This window comes from Littorina saxatilis, linkage group LG15 (assembly GCF_037325665.1).
Source record: "Littorina saxatilis isolate snail1 linkage group LG15, US_GU_Lsax_2.0, whole genome shotgun sequence".
NCBI classification, from domain to species: domain Eukaryota; kingdom Metazoa; phylum Mollusca; class Gastropoda; order Littorinimorpha; family Littorinidae; genus Littorina; species Littorina saxatilis.
In genome coordinates, this window is record NC_090259.1 from 35,891,221 (window position 1) to 35,918,673 (window position 27,453).

At 41.3% G+C, this 27,453-nt stretch overlaps 1 protein-coding gene across 1 annotated transcript in view; it reads left to right on the forward strand.

Annotated features, from left to right (window-relative positions):
* Positions 1-27,453, forward strand: part of LOC138949177 (pre-mRNA-splicing factor SYF1-like) — a 62,807-nt gene that overhangs the window by 8,885 nt on the left and 26,469 nt on the right. The window contains exons 2-12 of the mRNA XM_070320949.1: positions 4,586-4,734; positions 6,197-6,320; positions 6,778-6,975; positions 7,384-7,518; positions 8,590-8,754; positions 11,170-11,314; positions 11,794-11,866; positions 13,041-13,119; positions 16,485-16,604; positions 18,897-18,997; positions 27,109-27,184. Of these exons, the coding sequence (XP_070177050.1) occupies positions 4,586-4,734; positions 6,197-6,320; positions 6,778-6,975; positions 7,384-7,518; positions 8,590-8,754; positions 11,170-11,314; positions 11,794-11,866; positions 13,041-13,119; positions 16,485-16,604; positions 18,897-18,997; positions 27,109-27,184 (1,365 nt within the window). The remainder of the gene's footprint in view (positions 1-4,585; positions 4,735-6,196; positions 6,321-6,777; positions 6,976-7,383; positions 7,519-8,589; positions 8,755-11,169; positions 11,315-11,793; positions 11,867-13,040; positions 13,120-16,484; positions 16,605-18,896; positions 18,998-27,108; positions 27,185-27,453) is intronic.

Consider the following 27,453-nt stretch of genomic DNA (forward strand, 5'->3'; position numbering starts at 1 on the left):
CTGGTTCCTGTATGCTTACCAGTCGTGTTTTGGCTTTGGGTTCTTGATTCGCTTTCAAGTACCTACAAGCAGACTGAACTGCGGACACTATGGCTTTGAGCCATTTTTGAGTCACTTGAGAAAAAGTGACTATGTAATCGGTCAGTGTTAGTCTGTCCGGCCGGCCGTCCGTAGACACCACCTTAACGTTGGACTTTTCTCGGAAACTATCAAAGCGATCGGGCTCATATTTTGTTTAGTCGTGACCTCCAATGACCTCTACACTTTAACGATGGTTTCGTTGACCTTTGACCTTTTTCAAGGTCACAGGTCAGCGTCAAAGGAAAAATTAGACATTTTATATCTTTGACAAAGTTCATCGGATGTGATTGAAACTTTGTAGGATTATTCTTTACATCAAAGTATTTACATCTGTAGCCTTTTACGAACGTTATCAGAAAAACAAGGGAGATAACTAGCCTTTTCTGTTCGGCAACACACAACTTAACGTTGGGCTTTTCTCGGAAACTATAAAAGTGACCGGGCTCAAATTTTATGTGAACGTGACTCATTGTGTTGTGAATAGCAATTTCTTCCTGTCCATCTGATGCCTCATATAATATTCAGAACTGCGAAAGTGACTCGATCGAGCGTTTGCTCTTCTTGTTGTTCATGGTTATTGGTCACACCAGACTTCGTCCGCTGTGGTTTCCGCACGAATGATTTGCCATGTGTTGTTAGAGGAAGTGACGTAGTATCCACCATATGGGAGGTAACTCCCGGGGTACCGGCTCATTACCAGGGCTATTTGTAAGCCTTTTTGGTGATGGGATTGCTTCCCTTTTAAATTGTTAGACAGGTAAGCGTTTTCAGTACCTAGCATCTCAGACTGTGTCAAATGCTATATGTGATAAGGGTAAGTATATTAATCAAATGAAAATTTACTTATAAAATTTTCCATTTGAACGATACCATTGATGTGAAATTGTGCATGTGGCTACAATAAACATAGAAGATCACGCAGACACTTTGTATGCTTTGTGGTTTTGTCTGTGAGTAGTACAGTGAAGTCCGGGTACAACGAATCTCAAGGGAGATACATTTTAGTTCGTTATATCAGCAATTCGCTGTAGAGTTTTCAACCCTAAATGGCCTTAAGACAAGTTTTCACACTCACCTTCAAATGATCGTCCCATCGATCTTTCCTTGGAGAGTACAATCTCTGCATGTTTTCAACAGCTTCATAATATACTGTTCAAAAAAAGAAACGCATAGCTTGTAATATTTGGTTAATTTAGTTATATGGCTACAAGGATATCCACCAAACTGCAGAAAATGTTTATCTGGTCGTCGACCTTTCGTCCATTGCCACAAGTGAGCTCTGCACGTGACGCATGCGTTATCAGTGGCTACAATGTCAAAATTGCTCATTTGGCATGACCACTCGTCATGCTTCAGTGTAATCTCGTGAAACTCGAGGAATATTGAGCTCTCACCATGTCTTCCAAAACCCATAAAAGCGGATTGTTCGCCACAAAGAAATCAGACGACAATTCAGCGACGAAAGATGGCCCGATTGAGCAGAGAAGACCGCCAAATTGCATTGGGTCGTTTACAAGCAGGCCAAAGTCCAAGTGCAATCGCCAGGCACTTCCACGTGTCCCAGAGCACCATCAGTAGACTGTGGGTCAGGTTTCAAGCCACTGGCTCCGTTGCTGACTTGCCACGAGCGGGAAGACCAAGGGCGACAACTGCTGCTCACGACCGCTTCATACGGCTCCGCCACCTCCGGAATCGTTTCCTGTCGGCCTCATCTTCTGTCCAGGCTCTCCCCGGGCCACACCGATTATCGGACCAGACCGTGCGGAACCGCCTGCATGAAGCTGGTTTGAGAGCTCGCAGACCTCACAGAGGAGCTGTCCTCACCCGCCGCCATCGCCAGAACCGAGTGCAGTGGGGCAACCAGCACCTTCGCTGGACCGTCCGGAATCACTGGAGACACGTGTGGTTCAGCGACGAGTCCTACTTCCTGCTCCAGCGACATGATGGTCGGAGGAGGGTCTACCGGAGAGTAAACGAACGTTACGCGCCCAACTGTGTGGATGAGGCACCCGTTCATGGTGGTGGAGGCGTCATGGTGTGGGGGGCGATCAATACCGCTGGAAGGAGCACCCTGGTGCACGTCCAAGGGCGCATAACTGCCCAGCGATACGTGGAGGAAATTCTGAGCCCACACGCCCTTCCTCTTCTGGCTGACCAGGATGCCATATTCCAGCAGGACAACGCTCGCCCGCACACAGCACGACTCACCACCCAGTTCCTCACCGACCACCATGTCCAGGTGCTTCCCTGGCCATCCATGTCGCCAGACATGAACCCGATAGAACACCTCTGGGATGAATTGGACAGACGTGTGCGCAGGCGAGAAGAAGCGCCGGCAAATCACCGCGATCTATTGCAGGCACTTCAGGAGGAGTGGGACACCATCCCACAGCAAGATATCCGGCATCTGATCCAGTCCATGCCCAGAAGGTGCCGGGCAGTTGTTGCTGCTCAAGGCAGTCACACCCCCTACTGACTTGACAGCCTCGGCACCCAATCGTATTGATTGACTGATTGATTTGAAGATGCAAATGAACTGTGTGTGCATTCAACTGTGTCCATACCAAATTTCAAACAAATAATCTAAATATTGGATTTTCTGTTAATTTTTTCGACAAAAAAAACTAATTTGGCAAGTAGCAACTATGCGTTTCTTTTTTTGAACAGTATATAATCCACAGAGAGAGGCATAGTTCAAATGTTCACTTTACTGTCACAATTTTAGAAGTAAAATTTAAAAAGTCGTGTAAAAGCATGTACATGTACATTCTGATCAATCTCCGATTTCATGGTGCCCACCAGTTCTGGTGCATGTACTACCCTGGCCAAGTTTCCTCTCAAGACATCAAAGAGACCGCCCCATAGGTTAAACTCCCCATAGGTTAAACTCGGTCACTGACCCGGGTGCAGGAAGTGTTTCCTCTCTCATATGAAAGGGGAACCACCTCTCATAGCTAAAACTGGGTCAATGACCCCTGGGAAGAAGGTCAGTGTCTATAAACAAGGCCACCCAGCTATCACAATGGACCTGCCTTTGATCTCGCCTCACACGCAGATTGTTGTAGCCTTGTGACTTTTAGAGACAAAGCGGCTCTGGGGCGATGAAAACGTGTTTGTTAAAAGAGGGGTTCGTTATGCAAATGAGTTCAAAAGGTTCGATGTAGCCGGAAAGTAACAAGTAAGAAATAGAAGGCTGTCTGCCGGGAAATCAATGGCAGTTTGTTATAAGAGGGATTTCGTTATAACCAGGTTCGTTATAGCTGGATTCCACTGTAGTAGTAAATAAATAAATAAACAACAGCATTCTTCACTTGCTTGTTTGAACTGTCAGGCACATGAGTATAATACTTACAAAACAAAAAACATCCTTATGATGCAGAGACTTGATACACTTAATCCTATAGTTCTCAAAAGACAGCTGACCAATATAAGTCGTAAGATGAATGTTTTTAGAGGCCAGCAAAAAAAAACAAGACGCAGGATTGAAAAAGTTCATCTCAGTACGATTTACATCACGCTGTGTTATGTGCACACAGCGATCATTTCTGTGACTAGAAAATGGACCAGGTTGTCCGTGAGAGACAGGAAGATAATAAATCTGCCTCTGACAAACCTGCGGCTGCAGGGATTTTGGTCAGAACTGTTATCTCCATAAAAAAAATCTCGACCAGCCAGGCATCAAAATATCTACTTTGCACTCACTTTTTGTCATCGATGCCCGACTTAGTATCACAGTTCGATTCCTCCACATGCACATCGCTGACCATCAACTATTTGTTGAAGAATTTTCTGGCCTAAAACATCCAAATTCATTGCCAGAATGTTGATAGAGAAAGAGGGCTGAAAGCTTCTCAAACCCTTCACCCTTCATTGTGAGTTGTGTTTTGATTCTCTCCCAAAATCCGTAAACACGACCAAAATTGACCAACAGCTTCAACGAAAGTAGAGAGCCTCGTTTTGAAACCGGATACGAGTCAAGGTTGTATACAAATGAACAGACCGGCAGGAAACTCAAACACCCTAATCTTGGCAATTTCAATCGCCACTGGCTGCAGGAGAGAGGTGATGATAAGCGACCATGGGCGCCATTGGCGTGCTAAAGGTTAATGTTGTTCCAGTCAAAATGTGTTTTGTCTCTGAGTCCTTGGAAATTTTTGACAACAAAAAAATCCACGAATGGGGCCATCATCAAACTCCCAGTCCCACCATGCACTCTCCTTCTCGCTATTCGCATTCAATGACCAGCATTCTATGAATGGTCGATCACTTTTTCTCTTTCTCTTAATGTTCATTTTCTTCCTTCCTTACACTTAACAGCACCAGTCTTCGAGTTATCAATAAGGATAGGATAGGAAGGGTGAAACTGTCAATAATGAAAGTGATAAAATTATGTCACCTTTAATTCGCAGCAGACTGCTCCACATACTTCTGTAATTTGTGCTCTATTTCAGATTGAATTAACAGTTTTGTTGCACTTTTCATTCTATGGGATTGTTTTTTTCAGGAAGAAGAAGATGTGGCTTATGAAGAAGACATCCTTAGAAATCCCTACTCTGTGAAATGTTGGCTACGTTACATTGAATTCAAGAAAGAAGCTTCTAAAGAGGTCATCAACACCATCTACGAACGTGCCCTCAAACAGCTCCCAGGAAGGTAAAAATACTTACTGGTCTCCAAAGTGTAACTTTGAAGTGTTGAAGGGCCTCTTCGAACTATTGACTCGGACAGGCGCAGTAGCCTAAGGGATAAGACGCTCTGCCGCCTATGTCGAAGCTTGACTGTTTGAATTGCGGCTACCTAAAGTGGGTTATGGGTGGAGATTTTCACGGTCTCCCAGGTCAACCTGCTAGTGCCTTATCCCCCTTTGTTCGTACATGCAAGCACAAGACCAAGTACGCCCAGAAAAAAACCTTTAATCTATATCTATATACGGCTTGTGTGTGTGTCTGTCTGTCACTTCGCGATGCACGGCCAAAGTTCTCGATGGATCTGCTTCAAATTTGGTGGGCATATTCAGGTAGACCCCGGACACAATCTGGTCGATGAAAATTTTCAACACGTGCTCTAAGCGCGGCGCGGTGAACCGATTTTGGTTTTTCTGTAGATCCATTTCCAGTAACTCTTCCTTATCTTCTCCAGTGTTTTGCGCGTTTATCTCCCTTCCTTCGTGTGGCGTCAATCACGTCAACACGTGCGAACCGCCACGCTGCATACTCCGTCTCGCGATCCACCCGGCGAAGCGGGTAATCATCTAGTAATATATACATATGTCATTGTCAGATTTCAGTGGGTTGTAGAAATAAAAATACCAAGCATGCATCCCCAGAAAAGGGGGGTATGACTATGAGTGCCAGTTGCTGTCAATCTCATTCTGGAGTGTGCACATTTGTCCTTGATTTTAAAAGTGATAATAATGAAAATTGTATGCGACTATCCATGTCGTCATCAATATTTGTTTGGGCCAAGTTGCTCAAACTGGATGGGGTGCATGCAGGTTTGGGGTGGCAGCACTTTCATTCCTTTCATTTTTAGCACATGTAGACTAGATAAATTCGTTTTGATTTGTGGAATAACCTTTTTGGTGATTTTCAGTATCTTTTTGCTGTACTTGCCTGTCAAGCAGTTATAAATTAATGCCTTTCAATTTTTACACCCCCGGTATAGGGGTGTGTATAGGTTTCGGTCGATGTGTTTGTTTGTGTGTTTGTGTTCGCATATAGATCTCAAGAATGAACGGACCGATCGTCACCAAACTTGGTGAACAGGTTCTTTACATTCCTGAGACGGTCCTTACAAAAATTGGGACCAGTCAAACACACGGTTAGGGAGTTATTGGTGGATTAAAATTATACAAGGACTTATAGAGGGACATATTAATGGTCAAAGGGAAATAACCATTCTCACTCAGTCACTGCCACCAACTGAGAAGGTTATTTCCCTTTGACGGGGGTGTTTTTCCTACCTCGGAGGAATTTCTTATTTTTTATATACAAGTTACAACTACAAGAATTCACACGCTACAGTAATCAAAGTTTATGTAAAGCGTGCAACAAGAAGATGACCAGTCTTTCTGTTTGAAACTTGCACAAGAGTGTACTGTGTCTGATGCTTGCAGTTACAAGCTGTGGTACAATTACCTGAAGGTGGTGAGGAGGCAGGTCAGAGGGCGCTGTGTGACGGACCCAGCATATGAGGACGCCAACAGTGCCTTTGAGAGAGCGCTTGTCTTCATGCATAAGGTCGGCTACAGTCTCCCCTCTTTAGTTTAACTTAAGTGTGTTCTAGTAAGGAGGTAAAGCGTTAACTTGAACTGACGGTTAAGGCAGAACAGTAGCGTGCAGATGGAAATAAATGCTCCCAGCAACATGACCGATTTAGCCAAAGAAAAAGTGACAGTTTGTAATCAGTCAGCAGCTTATCTCTCTTATACATTGAAGTAGTTGGTATTGTTGCTTTGTCACTTAAATGGTATTGCATATGGTTTTGAAGAAGCTGATAACCTTTTTATCAGCAACAATGACAACAGGGATTGAGTTGGGGACTTATGAGTAAATAAAATCTGCAGTCAGTGTTACAGTAATTTCAAGTTATATCGTGCTGGTACTGCACTGCGACTCAGTGTTTCTTATTCTAAAATAGAAAACACTGAGTCGCAGTGCATTTTGTATACATGTTGATTCATTTTGTGACTTGCAGATGCCTCGGATCTGGATTGACTATGTCCAGTTTTTAATGGACCAAGGGAAGATAACTCGCACTCGTCGCACATTTGACCGTGCCCTGCGAGCCCTGCCAGTCACTCAGCACAACCGCGTGTGGCCTATCTACCTCAAGTTTGTCAGGCTGCATGACCTACCAGAGACAGCCGTGCGGGTCTATAGGAGGCATCTCAAGGTACCCAAGTTCTACCTGTCTCCTGCACTCAGCTGGATGGCCGGCTGCACATGGACTGGTCTTAGGATCTGCTGTCGAATGAAAGTGCTTTTGCAAGGGTTTACTGGTCAGATTCGGAAGAAAGGATAATTATTATAATTACAAATGAAAGGCATTCATTTCCAGATTATTTGTCTGTAGTCAGTGAGGTTTGAAGTGGCCAAAGTTTAATGCTAACAGTGAGCCCGAAGAGGACACTCAGTCAGATGTTGTTTCTTTTTATGCCTGTCATCAACTTGTTCAAGATATGATGTTATTCAAACGTCAATAAGCATTCATCTAATGAGCCAGTGCAAAGTGGTGAAAAAAATATCTGTGTTCCTGATTAAAGATAAATCAAGATATTTTGAATAAACTTTGTCATTACAGTTGCAAAAGGAGAACGCGGAGGAGTACATTGATTACCTCATTTCCATTGGTTGGCTGGACGAGGCTGCCATTCGTCTGGCTGACATCATCAACGAGGAAACTTTTGTTTCCAAGGAAGGCAAATCCAAACACCAGGTGTGTCATTGATCACTGGCTCTGTTTTGCTCTCGTTACTTTCATGCACAATATGTATCCAACAATGTATGGCTTCTGTTTCTTAAACTCACCAGTAATCACAGGACTACGTGAGATAGTGACAACAAATTAATGACCCTTGATTAAGAGTATTGTGCTTTGTATGATTGCCATAATTCTTTCATTCCTCCTGAAGCTGTGCCCTTGTTTTGTTTGCAGGTCTTTCTTTGATGATTGCATTGCAGGAATACAGGCGCTGCTGTCACTCTCACAGTTTGAGTATTCATGACCATATTTTGCAGGGCGATGCAGTGTATTAGGCGCACCCCGTATTATTGGGGGAAAAAAAGCATTTTCAACTTGTGTTGGCTGCTTTTCTTTCGTGTCAACAGTTCAGTTTTGACAGAGGCATGTCCAAAGTAACCGGAACTTCATCCATATTTACAATGTTGTCGGGTCCAATCAGATTTTGTGACATATTTTTCTATGTAACTTCTGCACATTAAAAGTTTTCATGCTCAAGGATTTCTAGGCAGATTGTTGTTTGTGTTCGGACCGATAAGGTTATTCCGCCTACATAGTAAACTTGACAATGCACTTCGCCTTCATCATTCATATTATTTTGAGTCAACGTTGTGTAGTGGTAACATAAGCCTGCGAGTAATAGCTGGCTGAAGCTGGATCCACTATACAGCTCTGTTTGAGCTTAGGCCATCCTACATTATGTTCGGAATGATGTTCAAGTCTTCTCACAAGTATTCAGTTGAACTCTGTTTCCCTTTCCTTTTTGCTTCTGCGAGCGCGATCATCTTTTTTTATTTAAACTTTGCATCGTATGCAAAACATTTTGTTTTGGGCATGGCTGATATTGGCTGGGCGAATGATCACGAAAATATTGACAACGACAATTTTTTCTCTCACTTATGCAGGGGTCCGTGTGGAGTAAAATAGATGCCATAAAATACGGTACTGTCTCACTCTCACAGTAATGCTTGCTTTTGATTTTTTTTATTCAACATATTTATTACTTTTTTTATTCTGATTTTATCATTAATTTTTTTATATTTACAGTTGTGGAATGAGCTGTGTGAGCTGATTGCAGAAAATCCAAACAAAGTGACGTCACTCAAAATCGAGCCTATCATTCGCCAGGGATTGAAGCGTTACACAGATCAGATTGCAGCACTATGGAATTCGCTGGCTGACTACTATGTCCGTGGAGCTCACATGGAAAGGGTGGGTAGCCCTAGTAGTTAGGGATCTTTCACACGTTTCATTTGAACAACTTTTGTCAATCTGTCAATCCTGAATGTGATAGGGAGAATTTGCTATTGCTAATGAGCGGCTTTTTGAGTGAAAGCTCATCATCCTTACTAATTTAAGGACAGGTGGGCCAGTGCAAAATTGACCAAATCGTTCAAAACACTGTTTTGGGTATTTTAGCAGATTATGTTTCCATAACATACCTATCATCCATGTGTGTCGGTGTTTTTGTCAAAAGTGTCCTATTTATCTGTCAATAAAGACAAAATGTGAACATGTGTGGCATTGATTGTCTTCTGTAGTCGATATTCCCCCGCCAAAAAATGTCTCATTTCAAAGGCTAGTTACGGCTTTGTCCTCAGCAAAACAGTGCATTCACGACATACCTCTTGACCGATAACATGACATCAGTGTTTTGATGAATGTTCCATTCACTCAGCCACTTGTCCGTTGCAAAGGCAGCAATCGTAATCGAACGGAAATGTCCTTATTTGGAAGGTACTCGACATCCATTGGTTCGTGTCATAAACCGAAATCGGGAACCAGTTTACTTTGTGAGTGCGCATGCTCAGCTTACGAATTTTGCATACGGAAACTACCGAAGAGACTCTCGGCCATGACGGGAACACCCGAAGTTCCCTCGGTTTTACAACATCCTGGTTACACATCAAACGATCGGTGACAACCGAAAGCGAATTTTTCCTTGAGAAACAACCTTTGATACGATAACAATGGCTCGAAATAAGAAAGAGGACAATGTCTTTATTAGTTCGGTTAGCAACAACAAGTAGTTCCGCTGGTACTAGGCCAAAGTTTGGATTCTGTCGGTGTTTCCGATACAGAGGAAAGCTTTGATCTCCACGCAGATCCACAGGTCGCCATTTCCGAACACGCCATGCAGCACACTTTTTACGTCTCGGCACTGGCTTGCTTTGCGCTGAATTTGAGTCAGTTTCTGTGCAGTATCTCCTCGACAAGCAAGTTGAGCATTTGCTACGCAAAAAAACAAAAACAGTAGAAAGTATCCAACATCAGTCAGATTATCGGTAATGTTTGCTGGGCCTGCCATTTCCCGAACGAAACTGGATCAGCAACTGTTCGTATCAATCTGCGCTTTCGTAAATTCCGTCACTGTCTTGACGAACTGTGTCATTTTCTTCACCGCGATACACAGTTCATTGCGAAGAGCTTCCTCAGTAAATCGTTCAGATTCCACGTACGATTTGTTGTCAAAAAACAACTCAAACGAAAGTTTCAAACTCATCATCCTCCATCTTGCTTGTCGAAGCACCAAAGTACTGTATCGATGTAAAAACAAAAGCAGAAAACTTCGAGGAAACAAACAAATCGACGAGATAACGGAAGGAAATAAGTCTCGTTCTGGCTCAAGTAAGTTACCGTTAAAAATACCGTTATTCTCGCATGCAAATACAAACGAGAATCGGGTCATTGATACACGCCGTTTAGCGCTGGGGCAGTATCCCCATGCTGGTTGACAGAGGGAAAGAAGGGATGGACGCATAAATTCTCTGCTGGAGTGCTAAAGGCTAAGTAGTTTGCAATTCAAATAAACTAAGCTGTTCATTCATAACACAGTTTTGTCCTTGTGTGTCTGTTTCAATAGTGTTTCTGTGGTGTTCAATCTTCAATGTCGTTTTTCTCAGTTCAGCCATTTTGCCTACGGTTACGTCTTGGGTTACGCGATTTCTCTGGCTGTAATTTAGCTAGAGCAATATTTTCTTTTGTAGTTTGTGCAGAATATAACATTCTGGGGGATTACGAAGGGATTTTGCTGAAATTTTATTATAGTCATATCCAGATTATTTCAAAAAATAATTTCGCAAGCGTTACCCTAAAGTTTGACAGTTGTAACAAAGAAGTGTTCCTAACTCCAAATATAAATATAATAAACAAGATCTGCTTCGTAATCCCATAGAGCATACCCAGAAGGATAAAATAAAACAATAATTAGAAGTGTGACAATCACATCTGATGAAAATCCGTGTATCTCCTGTACTCCACTTTTGTCTGTATTTTGACTGTTTTTGTCGCGTAAAACAAAAACTAGCAACCGAAAATACAAAAAGTGACTATTCTTTGTCATCATTTGTTCATTTCTTTCATAAAATAACATTCAGACACAATAAAACATTGAAAATTAAAAAAAAGGTAGTGCACTGGCCCACCTCCCCTTAAGTGAAAGCTTGTTATACGCTAACTTTGAGTGATGCTTGTGTTGTAGACACCATTGAACCAGCAACAAAATTAAATCAGGTCCCATTCTTCTTAGGTTGTTTGATGTAGATTGTGCCTGAACAAAAGGTGTCGCCTGCTGTTGTGTTTCTTAATTCTATTTTGTGCTGTGTAACCTGTATGTTCTGGCAATAGGCTCGTGACATCTATGAAGAAGCCATACAAACAGTCATCACAGTGCGAGACTTCACTCAGGTCTTTGACGCCTATGCCCAGTTTGAAAAGAGCAGCATTGCCTCTAAGATGGAAGCCATGGAAGAAACAGGAGCAACAGAAGAAGGTGAGTGAATGACACCAAAACAACTTCCTGCATGGTATATCATACAATACAGAGGGACAGTTAGTAGTACTGAAATTTGAATATTTTCAGTGAGCATGCAAGGCCTCATATCTACCTCATGAATGATGCTGACCTTTGCATGTCTAATAATGATTTTTTTCTACTGAGAAGCACATTCCAAGAGAGCTGTCAGTTATGAGATCTGTGAATGTAGTTTGCTTTGTGAATCAAAGAAGTGCATTCTGATTCTTTGGTTAGAGGAAATTGAGCACACCTTGTCTTCTTTTGAATTGAAGACTTACTCAAGAAAAATGTGCAATGTTAGGCTCCATGGAAGTGCAGAAAACAATACACATGTGCATGAAATAGTTTGATAAGATCGATTTTCACAAGTTGTTTTTTTACAATAATAAAGCAAGTATTTGTTGGTGAGCCCATGAATCTGAGAGTTATCACAGGGATACGTTATGATTTTTCAGATGATCTTGAACTGGAATTGAGATTAGCTCGGCTTGAATCCTTGATGGATCGACGACCACTGCTCCTTAACAGGTATGTAATGTCCAATTGCAGCAGATTTAAAGCTCCAGAGATCACTTTAGAGACCCACAAAAACTAATCCAGGGATCATAGTTTTATGATTTTTTTTTCAATTCTGTGATTTCATGCCTGGGAAACGAGGCACATTTTTACATTGTTTTAACATAGAGGGGGAATCGAGATGAGGGTCGTGGTGTATGTATGTGTGTCTGTGTCTGTGCGTGTGTGTGTGTAGAGCGATTCAGACTAAACTACTGGACCGATCTTTATGAAATTTGACATGAGAGTTTCTGGGAATATCCCCGGACGTTTTTTTATTTTTTTCGATAAATACTTTTGATGACGTCATATCCGGCTTTTTGTAAAAGTTGAGGCGGCACTGTCACACCCTCATTTTTCAATCAAATTGATTGAAATTTTGGCCAAGCAATCTTCGACGAAGGCCGGACTTCGGTATTGCATTTCAGCTTGGTGGCTTAAAAAATAATTAATGACTTTGATCATTAAAAATCTGAAAATTGTAATTAATTTTTTTTTTATATAAAACGATCCAAATTTACGTACATCTTATTCTACATCATTTCCTGATTCCAAAAACATATAAATATGTTATATTTGGATTAAAAACAAGCTCTGAAAATTGAAAATATAAAAATTATGATCAAAATTAAATTTCCGAAATCGATTTATAAACAATTTCATCTTATTCTTTGTCGGTTCCTGATTCCAAAAATATATAGATATGATATGTTTGGATTAAAAACAAGCTCAGAAAGTTAAAACGAAGAGAGGTACAGAAAAGCATGCTATGCAGCACAGCGAAACCACTACCGCGCTGAACAGGCTCGTCAGTTTCACTCCGTTATGCACAAGCGGCGGACTACGGTCATTGTGAAAAAATGCAGTGCGTTCAGTTTCATTCTGTGAGTTCCACAGAACTAAAATAATGTAGTAATTTCGCCTTACGCGACTTGTTATTTTATTTGGGCAGGTACATTAGAGAGCCTCTTTAAGTCTTGCGTGGACACATCCTAGCAGTAGCTGTGACAGTCAGTCTTTCTTCTCCTTGTTGTTTGACTTAAAATCTCTTTTGTCATTGTTAAGTGAGAGGAACAAGTGCATTGTATGACTGAATATGTTAAGATTTATTTCCATGATTTTCATTGTATATTGTTTGTATGTGCAGTGTGTTGCTACGACAGAATCCCCACAACGTCCATGAGTGGCACAAGAGAGTGAAGCTGTTTGAGGGGAAACCTCAGGAGGTAACATAAATAGCTGTTACACTTGTGGTTTCTTTTGGGTTGCTTATGGCGCTATTAACATTATTACCTATGCCAGTTGTTATAGTAGTCAGTTATAGTAAGATAAGAGTTATTAGCATTGAAAAAGGCAATAAAAAGGAATTGCTGGTGGTAACAGGATACGAGTGGTGCAGTCATTTTGGACCGTTCATGCTACAGTGGAACTTGCAACCTGTTTTAAGACCTTAGTTTTTCACACTTTCTGGATGGCACATCTGTACATTGACATCCATTTAAAGACTCCCCCTCCCGCAGTGGGGCACTGCGGTTATGAAATTAAAGGCCCCTCCTGTTTTTGGAACCGCAGGAGCTTTCTAGTTTGCTGTTAGGTAGATTTTTGGTTCCTCTTTCCTGTCATGCTCTCTTTTTCTTCATGAATTCTTTTCTTTTTTCTGCCTTCTTGCTCATTCACCTGTATTTTTTCCAAAAATCTCTTCTCTTGCCGCTTGTCTCGCGATTCATGTATAGTTTAATCTGTTAGTGTTCTGATGTAAGTCCAGCAGTAGATAGGTTAAGCCTATTTTAACATACTGGAAACTGGTAATCTTCCAGTAGGTATTAATTTAGTTTTACTAAAGCCTGCTGGGACACAAGTAATGGGTTAGTGCATTTGTAAACAGGAATCGCTTGACAAGTGGCCCCCTTCATCCCCCCCTTCCTCGTCCTGATATGGCTCTGCGTAGTCGGCTGGACGTTAAGCAACAAATAAACAAACAAACAAACAAACAAACAAAAGACTCCCCCCTTTTAAGACCTGTGTTTGAAGGACTTTAACAAGTATGGTCTCCCAGACCTGTTTACCCTTACGATTTTGGCGTAATTTATTACGATTTTCTGCAAAAAATACGCCATTCCGCTATCCGTGTCAAGACTACGATTTTCTTAAATAAAAGAAAAGTAAAAAAATAAATGTAAAAAATATTTTTTTACTTTTTTTTTATTAATTCACATGTTTGGCATTGGTTTTTTTGACTCACATGCGAAGCAAAAGTGAGTCTATGTACTCACCCGAGTCGTCCGTCCGTCCGTCCGTCCGTCCGTAAAACTTTAACGTTGGATATTTCTTGGACACTATTCAGTCTATCAGTACCAAATTTGGCAAGATGGTGTATGATGACAAGGCCCCAAAAAACATACATAGCATCTTGACCTTGCTTCAAGGTCAAGGTCGCAGGGGCCATAAATGTTGTCTAAAAAACAGCTATTTTTCACATTTTTCCCATTTTCTCTGAAGTTTTTGAGATTCAATACCTCACCTATATATGATATATAGGGCAAAGTAAGCCCCATCTTTTGATACCAGTTTGGTTTACCTTGCTTCAAGGTCAAGGTCACAGGAGCTCTTCAAAGTTGGATTGTATACATATTTTGAAGTGACCTTGACCCTGAACTATGGAAGATAACTGTTTCAAACTTACAAATTATGTGGGGCACATGTTATGCTTTCATCATGAGACACATTTGGTCACATATGATCAAGGTCAAGGTCACTTTGACCCTTATGAAATGTGACCAAAATAAGGTAGTGAACCACTAAAAGTGACCATATCTCATGGTAGAAAGAGCCAATAAGCACCATTGTACTTCCTATGTCTTGAATTAACAGCTTTGTGTTGCATGACCTTGGATGACCTTGACCTTGGGTCAAGGTCACATGTATTTTGGTAGGAAAAATGTGTAAAGCAGTTCTTAGTGTATGATGTCATTGATAGGTTTAGTTATTTGACCTTGACCCTGAAGGTCAAGGTCATGTAAAGGTCAAGGTCAAGCATGTGAGTCGTATGGGCTTTGCCCTTCTTGTTCAATGGCAAAATGGGGTGAAAAAGCACAGGACTGACCAGAGATCATGCCTGTCTGATGAGACGCTGGAGAGCCTTCTAGTGGTGAAGTCTCGCCCTCACTCATTCGGCAAGCGCAAGTACAGTAGAGAAGCGCTTGACACACTGAAAAAGGCCTACTACGAGCAAAAGAAAAAGAATCAGTGATGCATGTGCTTTTGATGTGATCTTCTTTGAAATTAAGATGACTACAAAAACTGATGTGTTTTGTTTGTGAATGATGGATTTATGTGCATGATTGCGTTTCGCAGACACAGTTGTCATGTGCGTTGTAATTGGCGGCGAATGCTGGATGATTACTATTTTTGTGCCAGGATTACTATTTTTGGGGCTGAGCATTACTCCAAAACACTTATGGGGGTAAACAGGTCTGCGGTCTCCCGGAACATGCAGCGAAGCAGAGGACAGGAGACAAAGCAAGAAAGGAAAGGAATTTGGTTCAAAATACTGTGATTTGAATGTGTGCGTGTGTGCACTTGTATGCTTATGTGGTGAATTGGAATGTATGTTATTGCTGAGTGAAGAGTACCTGAGTAAGTACCATGGTAAGTGCCGAAATATAAATTATAGATATAAACGTACCTAACCTTGTTACTGGTGTGTTTTCTTTTTACATTTAGTCAAGTTTTGACTAAATGTTTTAACATAGAGGGGGAATCGAGACGAGGGTCGTGGTGTATGTGTGTGTGTGTGTGCGTCTCTGCGTGTGTGTGTGTAGAGCGATTCAGACTAAACTACTGGACCGATCTTTATGAAATTTGACATGAGAGTTCCTGGGAATGATATCCCCGGATGTTTTTTTCTTTTTTTCGATAAATACTGTTGATGACGTCATATCCGGCTTTTTGTAAAAGTTGAGGCGGCACTGTCACACCCTCATTTTTCAATCAAATTGATTGAAATTTTTGTAAAGCAATCTTCGACAAAGGTCGGACTTCGGTATTGCATTTCAGCTTGGTGGCTTAAAAATTAATTAATGACTTTGGTCATTAAAAATCTGAAAATTGTAATAAATTTTTTTTTAATATAAAATGATCCAAATTTACGTTCATCTTATTCTACATCATTTCCTGATTCCAAAAACATATAAATATGTTATATTTGGATTAAAAACAAGCTCTGAAAATTGAAAATATAAAAATTATGATCAAAATTAAATTTTCCAAATTTAAAAACAATTTCATCTTATTCCTTGTCGGTTCCTGATTCCAAAAACATATAGATATGATATGTTTGGATTAAAAACACGCTCAGAAAGTTAAAACGAAGAGAGGTACAGAAAAGCGTGCTATGCAGCACAGCAAAACCACTACCGCGCTGAACAGGCTCGTCAGTTTCACTCCGTTATGCACAAGCGGCGGACTACGGTCATTGTGAAAAAAATGCAGTGCGTTCAGTTTCATTCTGTGAGTTCACAGCTTGACTAAATGTAGTAATTTCACCTTACGCGACTTGTTATTTAAGTACCATTGTGTGTACATTGTGCAGATCATCAACACGTACACAGAAGCAGTACAGACAGTGGACCCAAAGCAGGCGTCAGGCAAACCTCACACACTGTGGGTGGAGTTCGCCAAATTTTATGAGGATGCCGGTCAGCTGGAGGATGTAAGTTACTGTATGCAGGCACACCACATTGTTGTTCAGTCAACAAGTTATTGGCTTGATTGGATAAGGTAAATCTGGTTCAGATGCTGTTTTGGATGGTTTCCCTGAAATCTTAAAGGAACAGTAAGCCTCCCGTAAACCATCACAGATAATGTCAGGTTTTTACACACAGTACAAACACCCTTTCATTTAAACACTCATCGAACGGGAACATCCTAGGTGCCCTACGTAAAGAGCGAGCAATTTTTAAAGAATTAATTTTGCGGATTGTCTCTCAGACAATCGGACCGTGGTGCGTTTTGGCCCTAGACCTAACTTTTAAAATCTAAATAATAGATTGACAGCTTGTTACACAAACATTCTTAAATCATAAAAGAATTCTTTTTTCGTCAAGACAAGATCAGTACAATTCGAAGTTTTGAAAGTTTGAAAAAAGAAAAGCCCGGAAGCAGGGTCACGCAAGGTCGTGGTTCTCGTAGCAGACGACGGATTATGCCTATCACCAGTTCCTCTGAACAGTCAAAAGCCATCGCTAGAGTTCTTGTGAACCACAGCCGTTTGTTTCGTGCATAGTCAGAGGTACATAATAACGTGCTATTGCAGATAAGCTCACATCGAGTCGCATTCAAATTACTAACTGACGACTACATTGTGAAAAATGGAAACTGGATCACACGGGTTCACGATGGCTCAGGGGTAAGATAAACCATGCAAAAATAAATTCTTTGAAAATTGCTCGCTCTTTACGGAGGGCACCTAGGATGTTCTCAAGCGGTGAGTGTTTAAATGAAAGGGTGTTTGTACTGTGTGTAAAAGCCTGACAGTATCTGTGATGGTTTACGGGAGGCTTACTGTGCCTTTAACTCAAAGCAGATTGATTGGTAATACAGTGGAACTCCCCCTTTTTACGACTGATTTTGTCACCACGGATGCATTTTACTATATAATGAACCCCCAGTGGACGACTCGCCCCAAAACGCAACTTACGACCGAACTTTTTGGGATGATTTATGACTTTCGCGCGTTTTTCTAGCAAACGAAAACACAACATGGCGGCTCTTGTTCGTCCAACTATCGCGAGACGAGAAGGAAAAAAACCGAAATCTTGCACGTGCGAGATCCAAATACATCCGGTTTTCCTCTGTACGCTATCTTGTCAGTTTTCTGACGACTTGTTGACAAACGAAGATTGGAGAAAGAAAGAGTTATACTTTCCATCGAGTTAGGACATCCGGATTTCACTGGTTGGTTAACACGCCACAATTTCAAATGTGCTTCACTCAGCGGGGAGCGAGCATTACGCCATTAGTAAATTTTCCTTCAAATTTGAGTTTAGTTTATTCTGCTGTAATGTGTGTGTATGGGTGTGTGTGTTGATATGACAGTAAACTGCAACAGTGTGTGTATGTTTGTGTGTAAACTATGATGACAGTTCACTGCAACCAAGTTCATGACTGCCCCAAAAACTCAAACCCCCATTTAAAAAACCACACCTTTTTAAGACCTTATTTTCATGATTTTTTCAAAGTCATAAATGGGGGGTTCCACTGTAGCAAGATCTAGATGTGGCACTTTTCAGCACGGGAACGTGTACGGGTAACGTCATCAAATCTAGTTTTTACTTCACTTGTTTGCCAAGATCTGCAGTCTTAGTGGGAGCACAACAACGTACATGGGTGCAACTCTGCCGGCTACATGCCGGCAGCCGGTTTTTGGTTTCATCGGCTGCCGCTGTTTTTGTTCCAGGAGAGTTTTTTTTTGGCATTTTAAATACTAAAAAAGCTGGACCCCAACTTTTGCCGGTTTTTGGAATTTTCCAGGTTGCACCCATGAACGTATGATTTGGAACATCCGAGAAAAAAAGTGAGTCGGGGGTGATGCAATATCTACACGTACGCGTACAGGTCTTTGCTACACGTTCGATCATCTAGAACACTGTAATGTCTTCAAATGAACACACAAAAGCAGTGGAAAAAAACCTATTTATGATACATTGAATTCAGAACATAGTACTGTATTTGTCTGTTGTATGTGTTGTCTGTTTTTTTCAAGGGTTTTTGTGCTCAAGATCTGTAACAGGTTTTTTCTTTCTGTCTTGGATTGTGACTGTATTGTACATAATTTTGATTTAAACCAAATACACTAGATCAGCTTGGTGTTGTTAATGCATTGTTGTGATGCCTTGATATCTGCACGGGTGATGCTGTATTTATAACAAGTACATTAATGGGGTGCAGATGGCGAGGCTGGGAGAGCTTAGCATACAAATTGGGGGGATGTGTATGTTGACAGGCGAGGCTGATCTTCAGCAAGGCGGTGCAGGTGGACTACAAGCATGTTGATGACCTGGCCTCTGTGTGGTGTGAGTGGGCCGAGATGGAGCTCAGGCATGAGTAAGTGCAGCTTGCAGTGCCCTCCTCTCTTCACACAGCACCCTGCCCCCCCTGCTACCTTTTCATTCCTCAGGCAAAGGAAAATACTCATTAACAGAAATCACACCATTTCCATGCACACACCTCGACCTTTTTCATCATCAAAAATGAAAATAATGAAGAAAGATCAATAAATAAATAAAGGAAAAAACATTTTACTCATTCTTCTGAAATATATAAGGGGGGGGGGGGGGGGGGGGGGTTACAACCAGGGGTCGGTAGAGGTGGGGTACCGTGGCAACGCCCCGTTGGGGGGTCTGGGAGGCAAAGCCCCCCATGAAGCTGAAGAATTTTAGCTATCTTATAAACAATTTGTGGCTTATCCGTGATTTTAAACATGATCAACTGGTGTCAGCAGCCACTCATTATTTCTTTTAAAGTTAGTATTAAATAATGGCAATTTATCTTCCATGATATCTGCTCCCGACATCATCTATATCTATATACGGCTTGTGTGTGTCTGTCTGTCTGTCTGTGTGTTCACGATTCACGGCCAAAGTTCTCGATGGATCTGCTTCAAATTTGGTGGGCATATTCAGGTAGACCCCGGACACAATCGTGGAAAATTTTGAACACGTGCGTGCTCTCAGCGCGCAGCGCTGATCCGATTTTGGTCTTTCTGTACATCCATTCCCAGTAACTCTTCCTTATCTTCTCCAGTGTTTTGCGCGTTTATCTCCCTTCCTTCATACGGTGCGCCGGCGAAGCCGTCGTACACCCGGCAAAGCCGGGTATTCGGCTCTACTTCTTCTCGGCGAAGCCGTACCCGGCGAAGCGGGTATTCATCTAGTATAGTATGGTTAGAAGAAAGACATGTCGCATAGGAGTGGCAGTTAAAACTGTACAAAAATGCTACTGATTAAACAAATAACACTTCCCCCGGCTTTACAGACAGAAACAACAACATTCACAAACTTTAAAAAAAATTTAAAAAAATGTATAAACAGCCAAGGGGGGGGGGTTCCGGAACCCCTGTAACCACCCCCCTAATCCGCCCCTGCCTGCCACTCCCTTACCTACACTTCAAAGCGTTAGATAAGGAAGATGAGTAAATAAAAAAACCTATTCATTCAAAGCTCAGACACAAACTGACCAGTTTCAGAACATATCTCATTGAGCAAAAAAGTCTCATTCTGGCTACTCAGCAATTTTTTTGCACACGAACATGCTGTGATTGTGAAAGTATTCTCACACAAGGCCATACAGTGGATATGAACTGCATTATGAGGTAATACTTGACATTATAAGATGTTTGGTGGCTTGTTGACAGACCAGCTTTTTTGTTGGTCCAAGGGGACCATATCGTCTTTTGTTTCATCTTTATCGACCAAGGCCGAAGGCCGCGGTTGATAAATATGAGACAAAAGGCAATATGCTCCCCGAGGACCAACAACAAAATGCTGGTCTGACAACAAGTCACCAAACATCGTTTTTGTCATCATTTTGGTTGTGCAACAAAATGCACAATAACCCACAGGGAGACGAATTTTTAGAATCCAACTCCGGGCCACAAAGCATCGTCACAGTAGCACGAGATAACACGTCAAACTTGTATGTGACGTCAAACGTAGCTTGTTGACGCTTTTCTTCCAGTCTGAAAATGTACAGAGCTGCGATCATACCTGTGAGTTCAGTAAGTGTTGAGAATATTTCTTTTCTTTTAAGTGTTTATGACTTTTCGTTGTGGATTTTGCGATTACAGAGATAAGTTGCAAATTGACCATGAGTCGCCGCGGTAATTATCAACATTGATTCAAAACATAAACAAGTACTCACCTGAGTCGAAGTTTGTGTAGAATTCCACGATGTAGTTTACAGGAACGGAGGGATATGTGAGATGCGCACACCGCCGGAAACACGCCATTTTTCACAGCACAGGTCATCTGATATAACCATATCAGATGATCTGATTTTTCTTTAAGCAACCAAAAATGTTTTAGTTGCATTTACATTTGATAAATTAGCTTATTTCCTTTATTGGAGAGGGTGAAACTGAAGGGTGGGCACATATCCCTCCGTTCCTGTAAACTACATCGTGGAATTCTACACAAACTTCGACTCAGGTGAGTACTCGTTTATGTTTTGAATTCCACTTCTGGTAGTTTACCGAAACTACGTGATTTGTGAGATTTTAAAGTTGGTTGATTAAAGATTATAATTCAAACAAAGGAATAATCAAAGTCACACTAAAGTGAAATGTCAAACATTTATTCTCAAAGGACAACATGAGAATAGTGAACACCTGTCTTGGCTTTTCACCAAACATACATTGTTTGAAACAACCATGTATTACAAAAAATAAGTGATGCATTTATTCTCCATTCATTATGGGAATTGCAATTTCTTCATAACCAAAGAAACAATAAACACTACAACACATTTGAAAACAATGGATCAATTGTCCACAAAACCATTTGCATTTTCTTTTACATGGAGCCAGGGAGATAATTGTCTCTAGATCTCCATTTGTTAGCTCCCTTGTCTTGAATTTTTAACTTTCCCAATGCAAATTATCAGAATGTAATCAAAGTTCGATTACTGAGCTGGAAGTTTTTTATTTTCCAACTTTCGCATAATAGTTTAAGATAGTGTTTGATTTATCTTTACTTTCCAGTGGTTTGTTATAGAACTTTTTGAAAGTGGATACATTTGACCAGCCTGCCACTTTCAAAATATCTTGAACAGCAACACCCGACTTGAACATTGCTGAAGATGATGCGCCCCGAAAGCTGTGGGGTGCAAAATTTGTAATTCCTGCGCGTATGAGTACAGTTTTTAGCCACCTAGCTATGGTGTCTTTCGCCGCTGGTCCATGTGGCTGTTGGTAACACAAAAGTAACTGGTCAGTCTCATCACTCTCACATCTGAATTCTACAGTACTATTAATGTACTGTCTAAGACAAGTCACCACACACAAAGTTTTGTCTTCTGTATAAAAAGGTAACTGCATAGGTTTTGGATGAAAACCAGGTCTAGACTGCTTCAACTTTTCAGTTATGTAAATTGTACATCCATCATCATGAAAACAAATATTTCTCAACCTGATCAAATGAATTGTCTGCACTCTGTGGGCAGTAATTAACAACAACAAGGAACACAATTTTAAAGTCAAATCCTTCAATGAAAGTTCAGAATTTTCACCCAGGTTTCTGAAAAACTGCAAAACTTTATCTACATCCCAAGTTTCATTGTATCTTGGTTGTGGTGTACACAGTTCAAAGATTCCCTTTAGAAATCGAATTACTAAAGGGTGACATCCTACTGTTTTATTGTCTGGTAGAATAACCACTGCAGATAGTGCACTCCTTGCAGTGTTTATAGCACTGTATCCTAAGCCATCTTCATACAGCTTAGTCAAGAACTGTAACACCTCATCTATAGTTGGAGGAAGGGGATCACACTGGCACTGCACACAAAACTTGCTCCATCTGCTGAGGTAGGAGGCATACTGCTGTCTGGTTGAAGGTCGCCACGATGCCCAGATAACTTGGAAAGTCTCACCTTGAACTCCTCTTGCTTCGAGGGATTTCCTGATAAGCAACAAGCCAGAAGTTGCAGAGTCCTGTGGAGCGGATGCACATCTTGCGTATGTGGTAGATGAATGGTAAGCTTTCCCTTTGGAAGAAGAACAGGCTCTTGTGTCAGTATTTTCAACATCTGGGGGTACCATACTGCCGTAGGCCACTTTGGAACGATCAAGATTCCTTCCGCTCTGTCGCGCTGCCATTTGTTGAGCACTTTCTGCAGCAAGCTGAAAGGCAGAAAGGCATATATTAACCATTTTGACCAATCTTGGGTAAAGGCATCAATGGCCAAGGCTTCTGGGTCTGGTATCCAGGACACGAATGGTTTCATCTGAAAATTTAATCGTGATGCAAATAGATCGATGTCTGGCTTCAGCAGACGATCTTTTAATTTGCAGAAAATATCATGATTCAATTTCCACTCAGTACGATCATTGAATTGTCTTGACAAAACGTCAGCTTCTGTATTCAGTATTCCTGGGATATGTGAAATTGATATCCAAATACCATTTTCCTTGCACCACATCCAAATTTGTTTTGCAACGTTATTGCAATCTGGAGAACGCGATCCTCCCATATTGGATATATAGGAGACTGCACATGTGTTGTCTGTCGAGACTTTTACATGTTTTCCTGTGATCATTTCTTTGAAACTTTTCAAAGCGTACAAAATTGCCATCATTTCTAGAACATTGATGTGCAAATTCATTTCTGTTTTGGACCATCGCCCTCCAGTCTTAATTTGACCACAAACAGCTCCCCAAACCACCTAAATTTGCAGCATCCTTGCTGGATTTCAACTTCAGGATTAGTTTTTTTTTTCAATGGGGAAAAAAAGATGAATCTAAATTTTCAATCCACCAGTCTAGTTCTTCTGTTGTCTTATCTGTCAAGCTTGTCAGCGATTCAAAATTTCCTGCAGAAAATTTTAACGATGTGGATTTCTGTCTGTCTAAACTCCTATAAAACAGTGGGCCCCACTGAACAGCTGGAAAAGTTGCTACCAACTGGCCTATAACTTGTGCCAGTTCTCTTATGGTCACCCTCTTCTTTCTTTTGAGTTCTGAACATGCGAGCACAACTTTTTGCTTTCTTTCCAGGGGTAAAGTAACTGTCATATCTTCAGAGTTTAAAAGAAACCCCAAGTACCTCAGTTTCTTGCAGGGTTTGAGGACTGATTTCTCTGTGTGGATAATAAATCCCAGTGAATCGAGTAATTTCACTGTCTTTGACACATTCTCTGCACACTCTTCAAAAGAATTACCTTGCAGATAACTATCATCAATAAAGGAAGTGGATAAATATCCCTGTGATCTGAGTGTGGCATAGACTGGTTTCATTAACTTTGTGAAATAACGAGGGCAGTTACTTAGTCCATTTGGGAAGCAGGTATACTGATAAAGTTTGTTTCTCCACATGAATTTGAGGTATTTCCTGCATTCTGCTTTTATTGACTCACATGCGAAGCAAAAGTGAGTCTATGTACTCACCCGAGTCGTCCGTCCGTCCGTCCGTCTGTCCCGGCGTCCGTCCGTCCGTCCGTCCGGAAAACTTTAACGTTGGATATTTCTTGGACACTATTCAGTCTATCAGTACCAAATTTGGCAAGATGGTGTATGATGACAAGGCCCCAAAAAACATACATAGCATCTTGACCTTGCTTCAAGGTCAAGGTCGCAGGGGCCATAAATGTTGTCTAAAAAACAGCTATTTTTCACATTTTTCACATTTTCTCTGAAGTTTTTGAGATTTAATACCTCACCTATATATGATATATAGGGCAAAGTAAGCCCCATCTTTTGATACCAGTTTGGTTTACCTTGCTTCAAGGTCAAGGTCACAGGAGCTCTTCAAAGTTGGATTGTATACATATTTTCAAGTGACCTTGACCCTGAACTATGGAAGATAACTGTTTCAAACTTAAAAATTATGTGGGGCACATGTTATGCTTTCATCATGAGACACATTTGGTCACATATGATCAAGGTCAAGGTCACTTTGACCCTTATGAAATGTGACCAAAATAAGGTAGTGAACCACTAAAAGTGACCATATCTCATGGTAGAAAGAGCCAATAAGCACCATTGTACTTCCTATGTCTTGAATTAACAGCTTTGTGTTGCATGACCTTGGATGACCTTGACCTTGGATCAAGGTCACATGTATTTTGGTTGGAAAAATGTGTAAAGCAGTTCTTAGTGTATGATGTCATTGCTAGGTTTAGCTGAAGGTCAAGGTCATGTAAAGGTCAAGCATGTGAGTGTATGGGCTTTGCCCTTCTTGTTTCTTCTGAAATTTGACCTTTTGCCATGGTCTCATCAACCAGCTTCGCGATACCTTCCGGTATTTCTGGTGCAAGCTTTTCAGCATTGTCGAACTCTTGTTCTATTTAATAATAATAATAATAATGCAAACTTTTATAGCGCTATTCTAGAAAAATGTCTACTCTTAGCGCTTTACAATACATACATCGACCAAGCATACTATACACGCACAGGCAAAGAAACCGACCAAACATAACCAACAAACTATACATGCACAGGCAAAGAAAACGACCAAACATACAATACACGCACAGGCAAAGATAACGACCAAACATAAACAAACATACTATGACCAATCATAACCAACATACTATACGCGCGCAGGCAAAGAGAACAATCAGCACATGTAATAATTACTGACAACTAATGATGCAGGCATACAATGACAATCCAATACACAGCCTAGGCACAAGAACCACATAAGGCTACTGTATAAAAACGTGTCAACAATACTATTTACACACACACAAACAGTGCTGACACAAAGCGCAGAAAATATATATACACGTTATTTTAGGCACTAGGTAGGGATTGAGGTGGGGCGGGATGGGGTGGGTGGGGAGATGCTGGAGGGAAAATCACTTGCGCTGAAAGAGGTGTGTTTTGAGATTTGTCTTGAATGTAGTGAGAGAATCTGTGTGTCTGAGAGGCAGAGGTAATCTATTCCAGGTCACAGGGGCTTGATAGGCGAAGGACCTCTCGCCACATGTCTTTGTTTGCACTGTGGGGAGTCGGAAGAGTCGAGTGTCGGCGGCGGAGCGAAGCTGACGAGAGGGGGTGTAGAGATTGAGGAGTTCTGAGAAGTATTCTGGGGCAGAACCAGAAACGACGGCAAAAGAAAGAGAGGAGAGTTTGTATTCGATCCTTTTAGTGATAGGCAGCCAGTGTAGAGAGTGAAGAAGGGGTGTGGCGTGTTCATACTTGGAAGATTTGAAGACCAGGCGGGCAGCGTTATTTTGGATCCTTTGAAGTCTATCTAAAAGGTACTTAGGGAGACCGGCCAGAAGAGAATTGCAATAATCTATCTTTGAGAGGACTAAAGAACACACTAACGTTTTGGTTGCATCAGTGGTGAGGTAGTGACGGACTGAACTAATCTTGCGCAGCTCTAGATAGGCGGACTTGCAGATGTTAGAGATGTGTTTTTGGAAAGAGAGAGTTGGATCGAGAGTGACGCCAAGGCTGCGGACAGACGGAGAGAAAGAGATAGGTAGTTCGTTGACAGTGAGAGAGGCAGGAAGAGAAGGGTGATTGAGAAATTTCTTGGGACAGGCCAGCAGTGGTTCTATTTCTGCCATTTCAGTGTCAGAATTACTAGTGCCACAAGTTTGACCACAAGTTTCACCTTCGTTCACTCTGATCATCGATTCTATTTGATCATCATAATCTTCAAACGAATCAGATTCGTCTCCAGACTCTTGTGACTCTGCTTTTCGCTTTTGTCTTTGTGTCATCTTCGAACCATGATCATCAGGCGATTCGCCTTCGGTCTGGCCTTGTCCTTGACCTAGCAGCGCTAGGATACGGTCGGGTTTTTTTTTCATTTATTCCAATCGCTGATTGGAATGGTCACTGCCTCTAACCGAGGTTTTTTCTTATTCTTTTTCTTCCCTTCTTTTTCGTTTGACACATGTTTGTCCTTTTGACTTGAACAAGGCAAGTCTAACAATTGATCCACTTCATCCGTGTGGATTTGGACTTAGAGCACTGATTCAGTGCTGTCCATTGTTCGAACAAATTCTAAGCATTTGCGACAACAAATAAGGAAAATACACTTACCGCAGGTCAAAACAATGGTTAACCGAAGGAATAAATCAGTCAAGTTAGGAAAAAAGGACCATAAAAGGAAGGATTAACTTGATAAAGTAAGACCGGTTTTGGAGAAGCTGCTATGGCGGCCGGAAGTCGTACGGGAATGGCGTGTTTCCGGCGGTGTGCGCATCTCACAAATCACGTAGTTTCGGTAAACTACGAGAAGTGGAATTAGGTCTTTGAGAGTGAATGCTTACAATCGTTGTCCTCGGAAACACAAATCCAAAGCCGCGATGGTTCCACACATCAAACAATCAGCCTGATTGGCTTTTACTTTGACAATCCACGTTTCACCTGAAAGCTCAAACACATTCACCACCTTGAGTTATTGCATGGGGAACATGAGATTTATTTCCCAGATGTTTGTGAATGAAAACTCGTGAAAATGATGACAATGAATGTTGTTTTTCAGAAACAGCGAAGAAGCCCTGAAGTTGATGCAGAAAGCGACGACTCCTCCACCACGAAAAGTGGCTTACCATGATGAGGTGAGTGTCACAGTTTTGGAATGATCTGGAGTCTACATCAGGGCCCTTGGGTTGAGATTCGAAAGGTTTCAGTGTCAGTGTTTCATATGTTTTGAAATGCTTATAAGGCCTAAAAAAAAAAAAAAGGTGTGGTTACGGTAACCCGACCTACCCTATTTTTAGGGGCCGACCCTATAACTTTTTATTACATTTGTCAACAAACAAAACCAGACCTGTTTACCAGTACGATTTGGGCATACGTATTTTGTACGCCAAATTATTATCGGTAC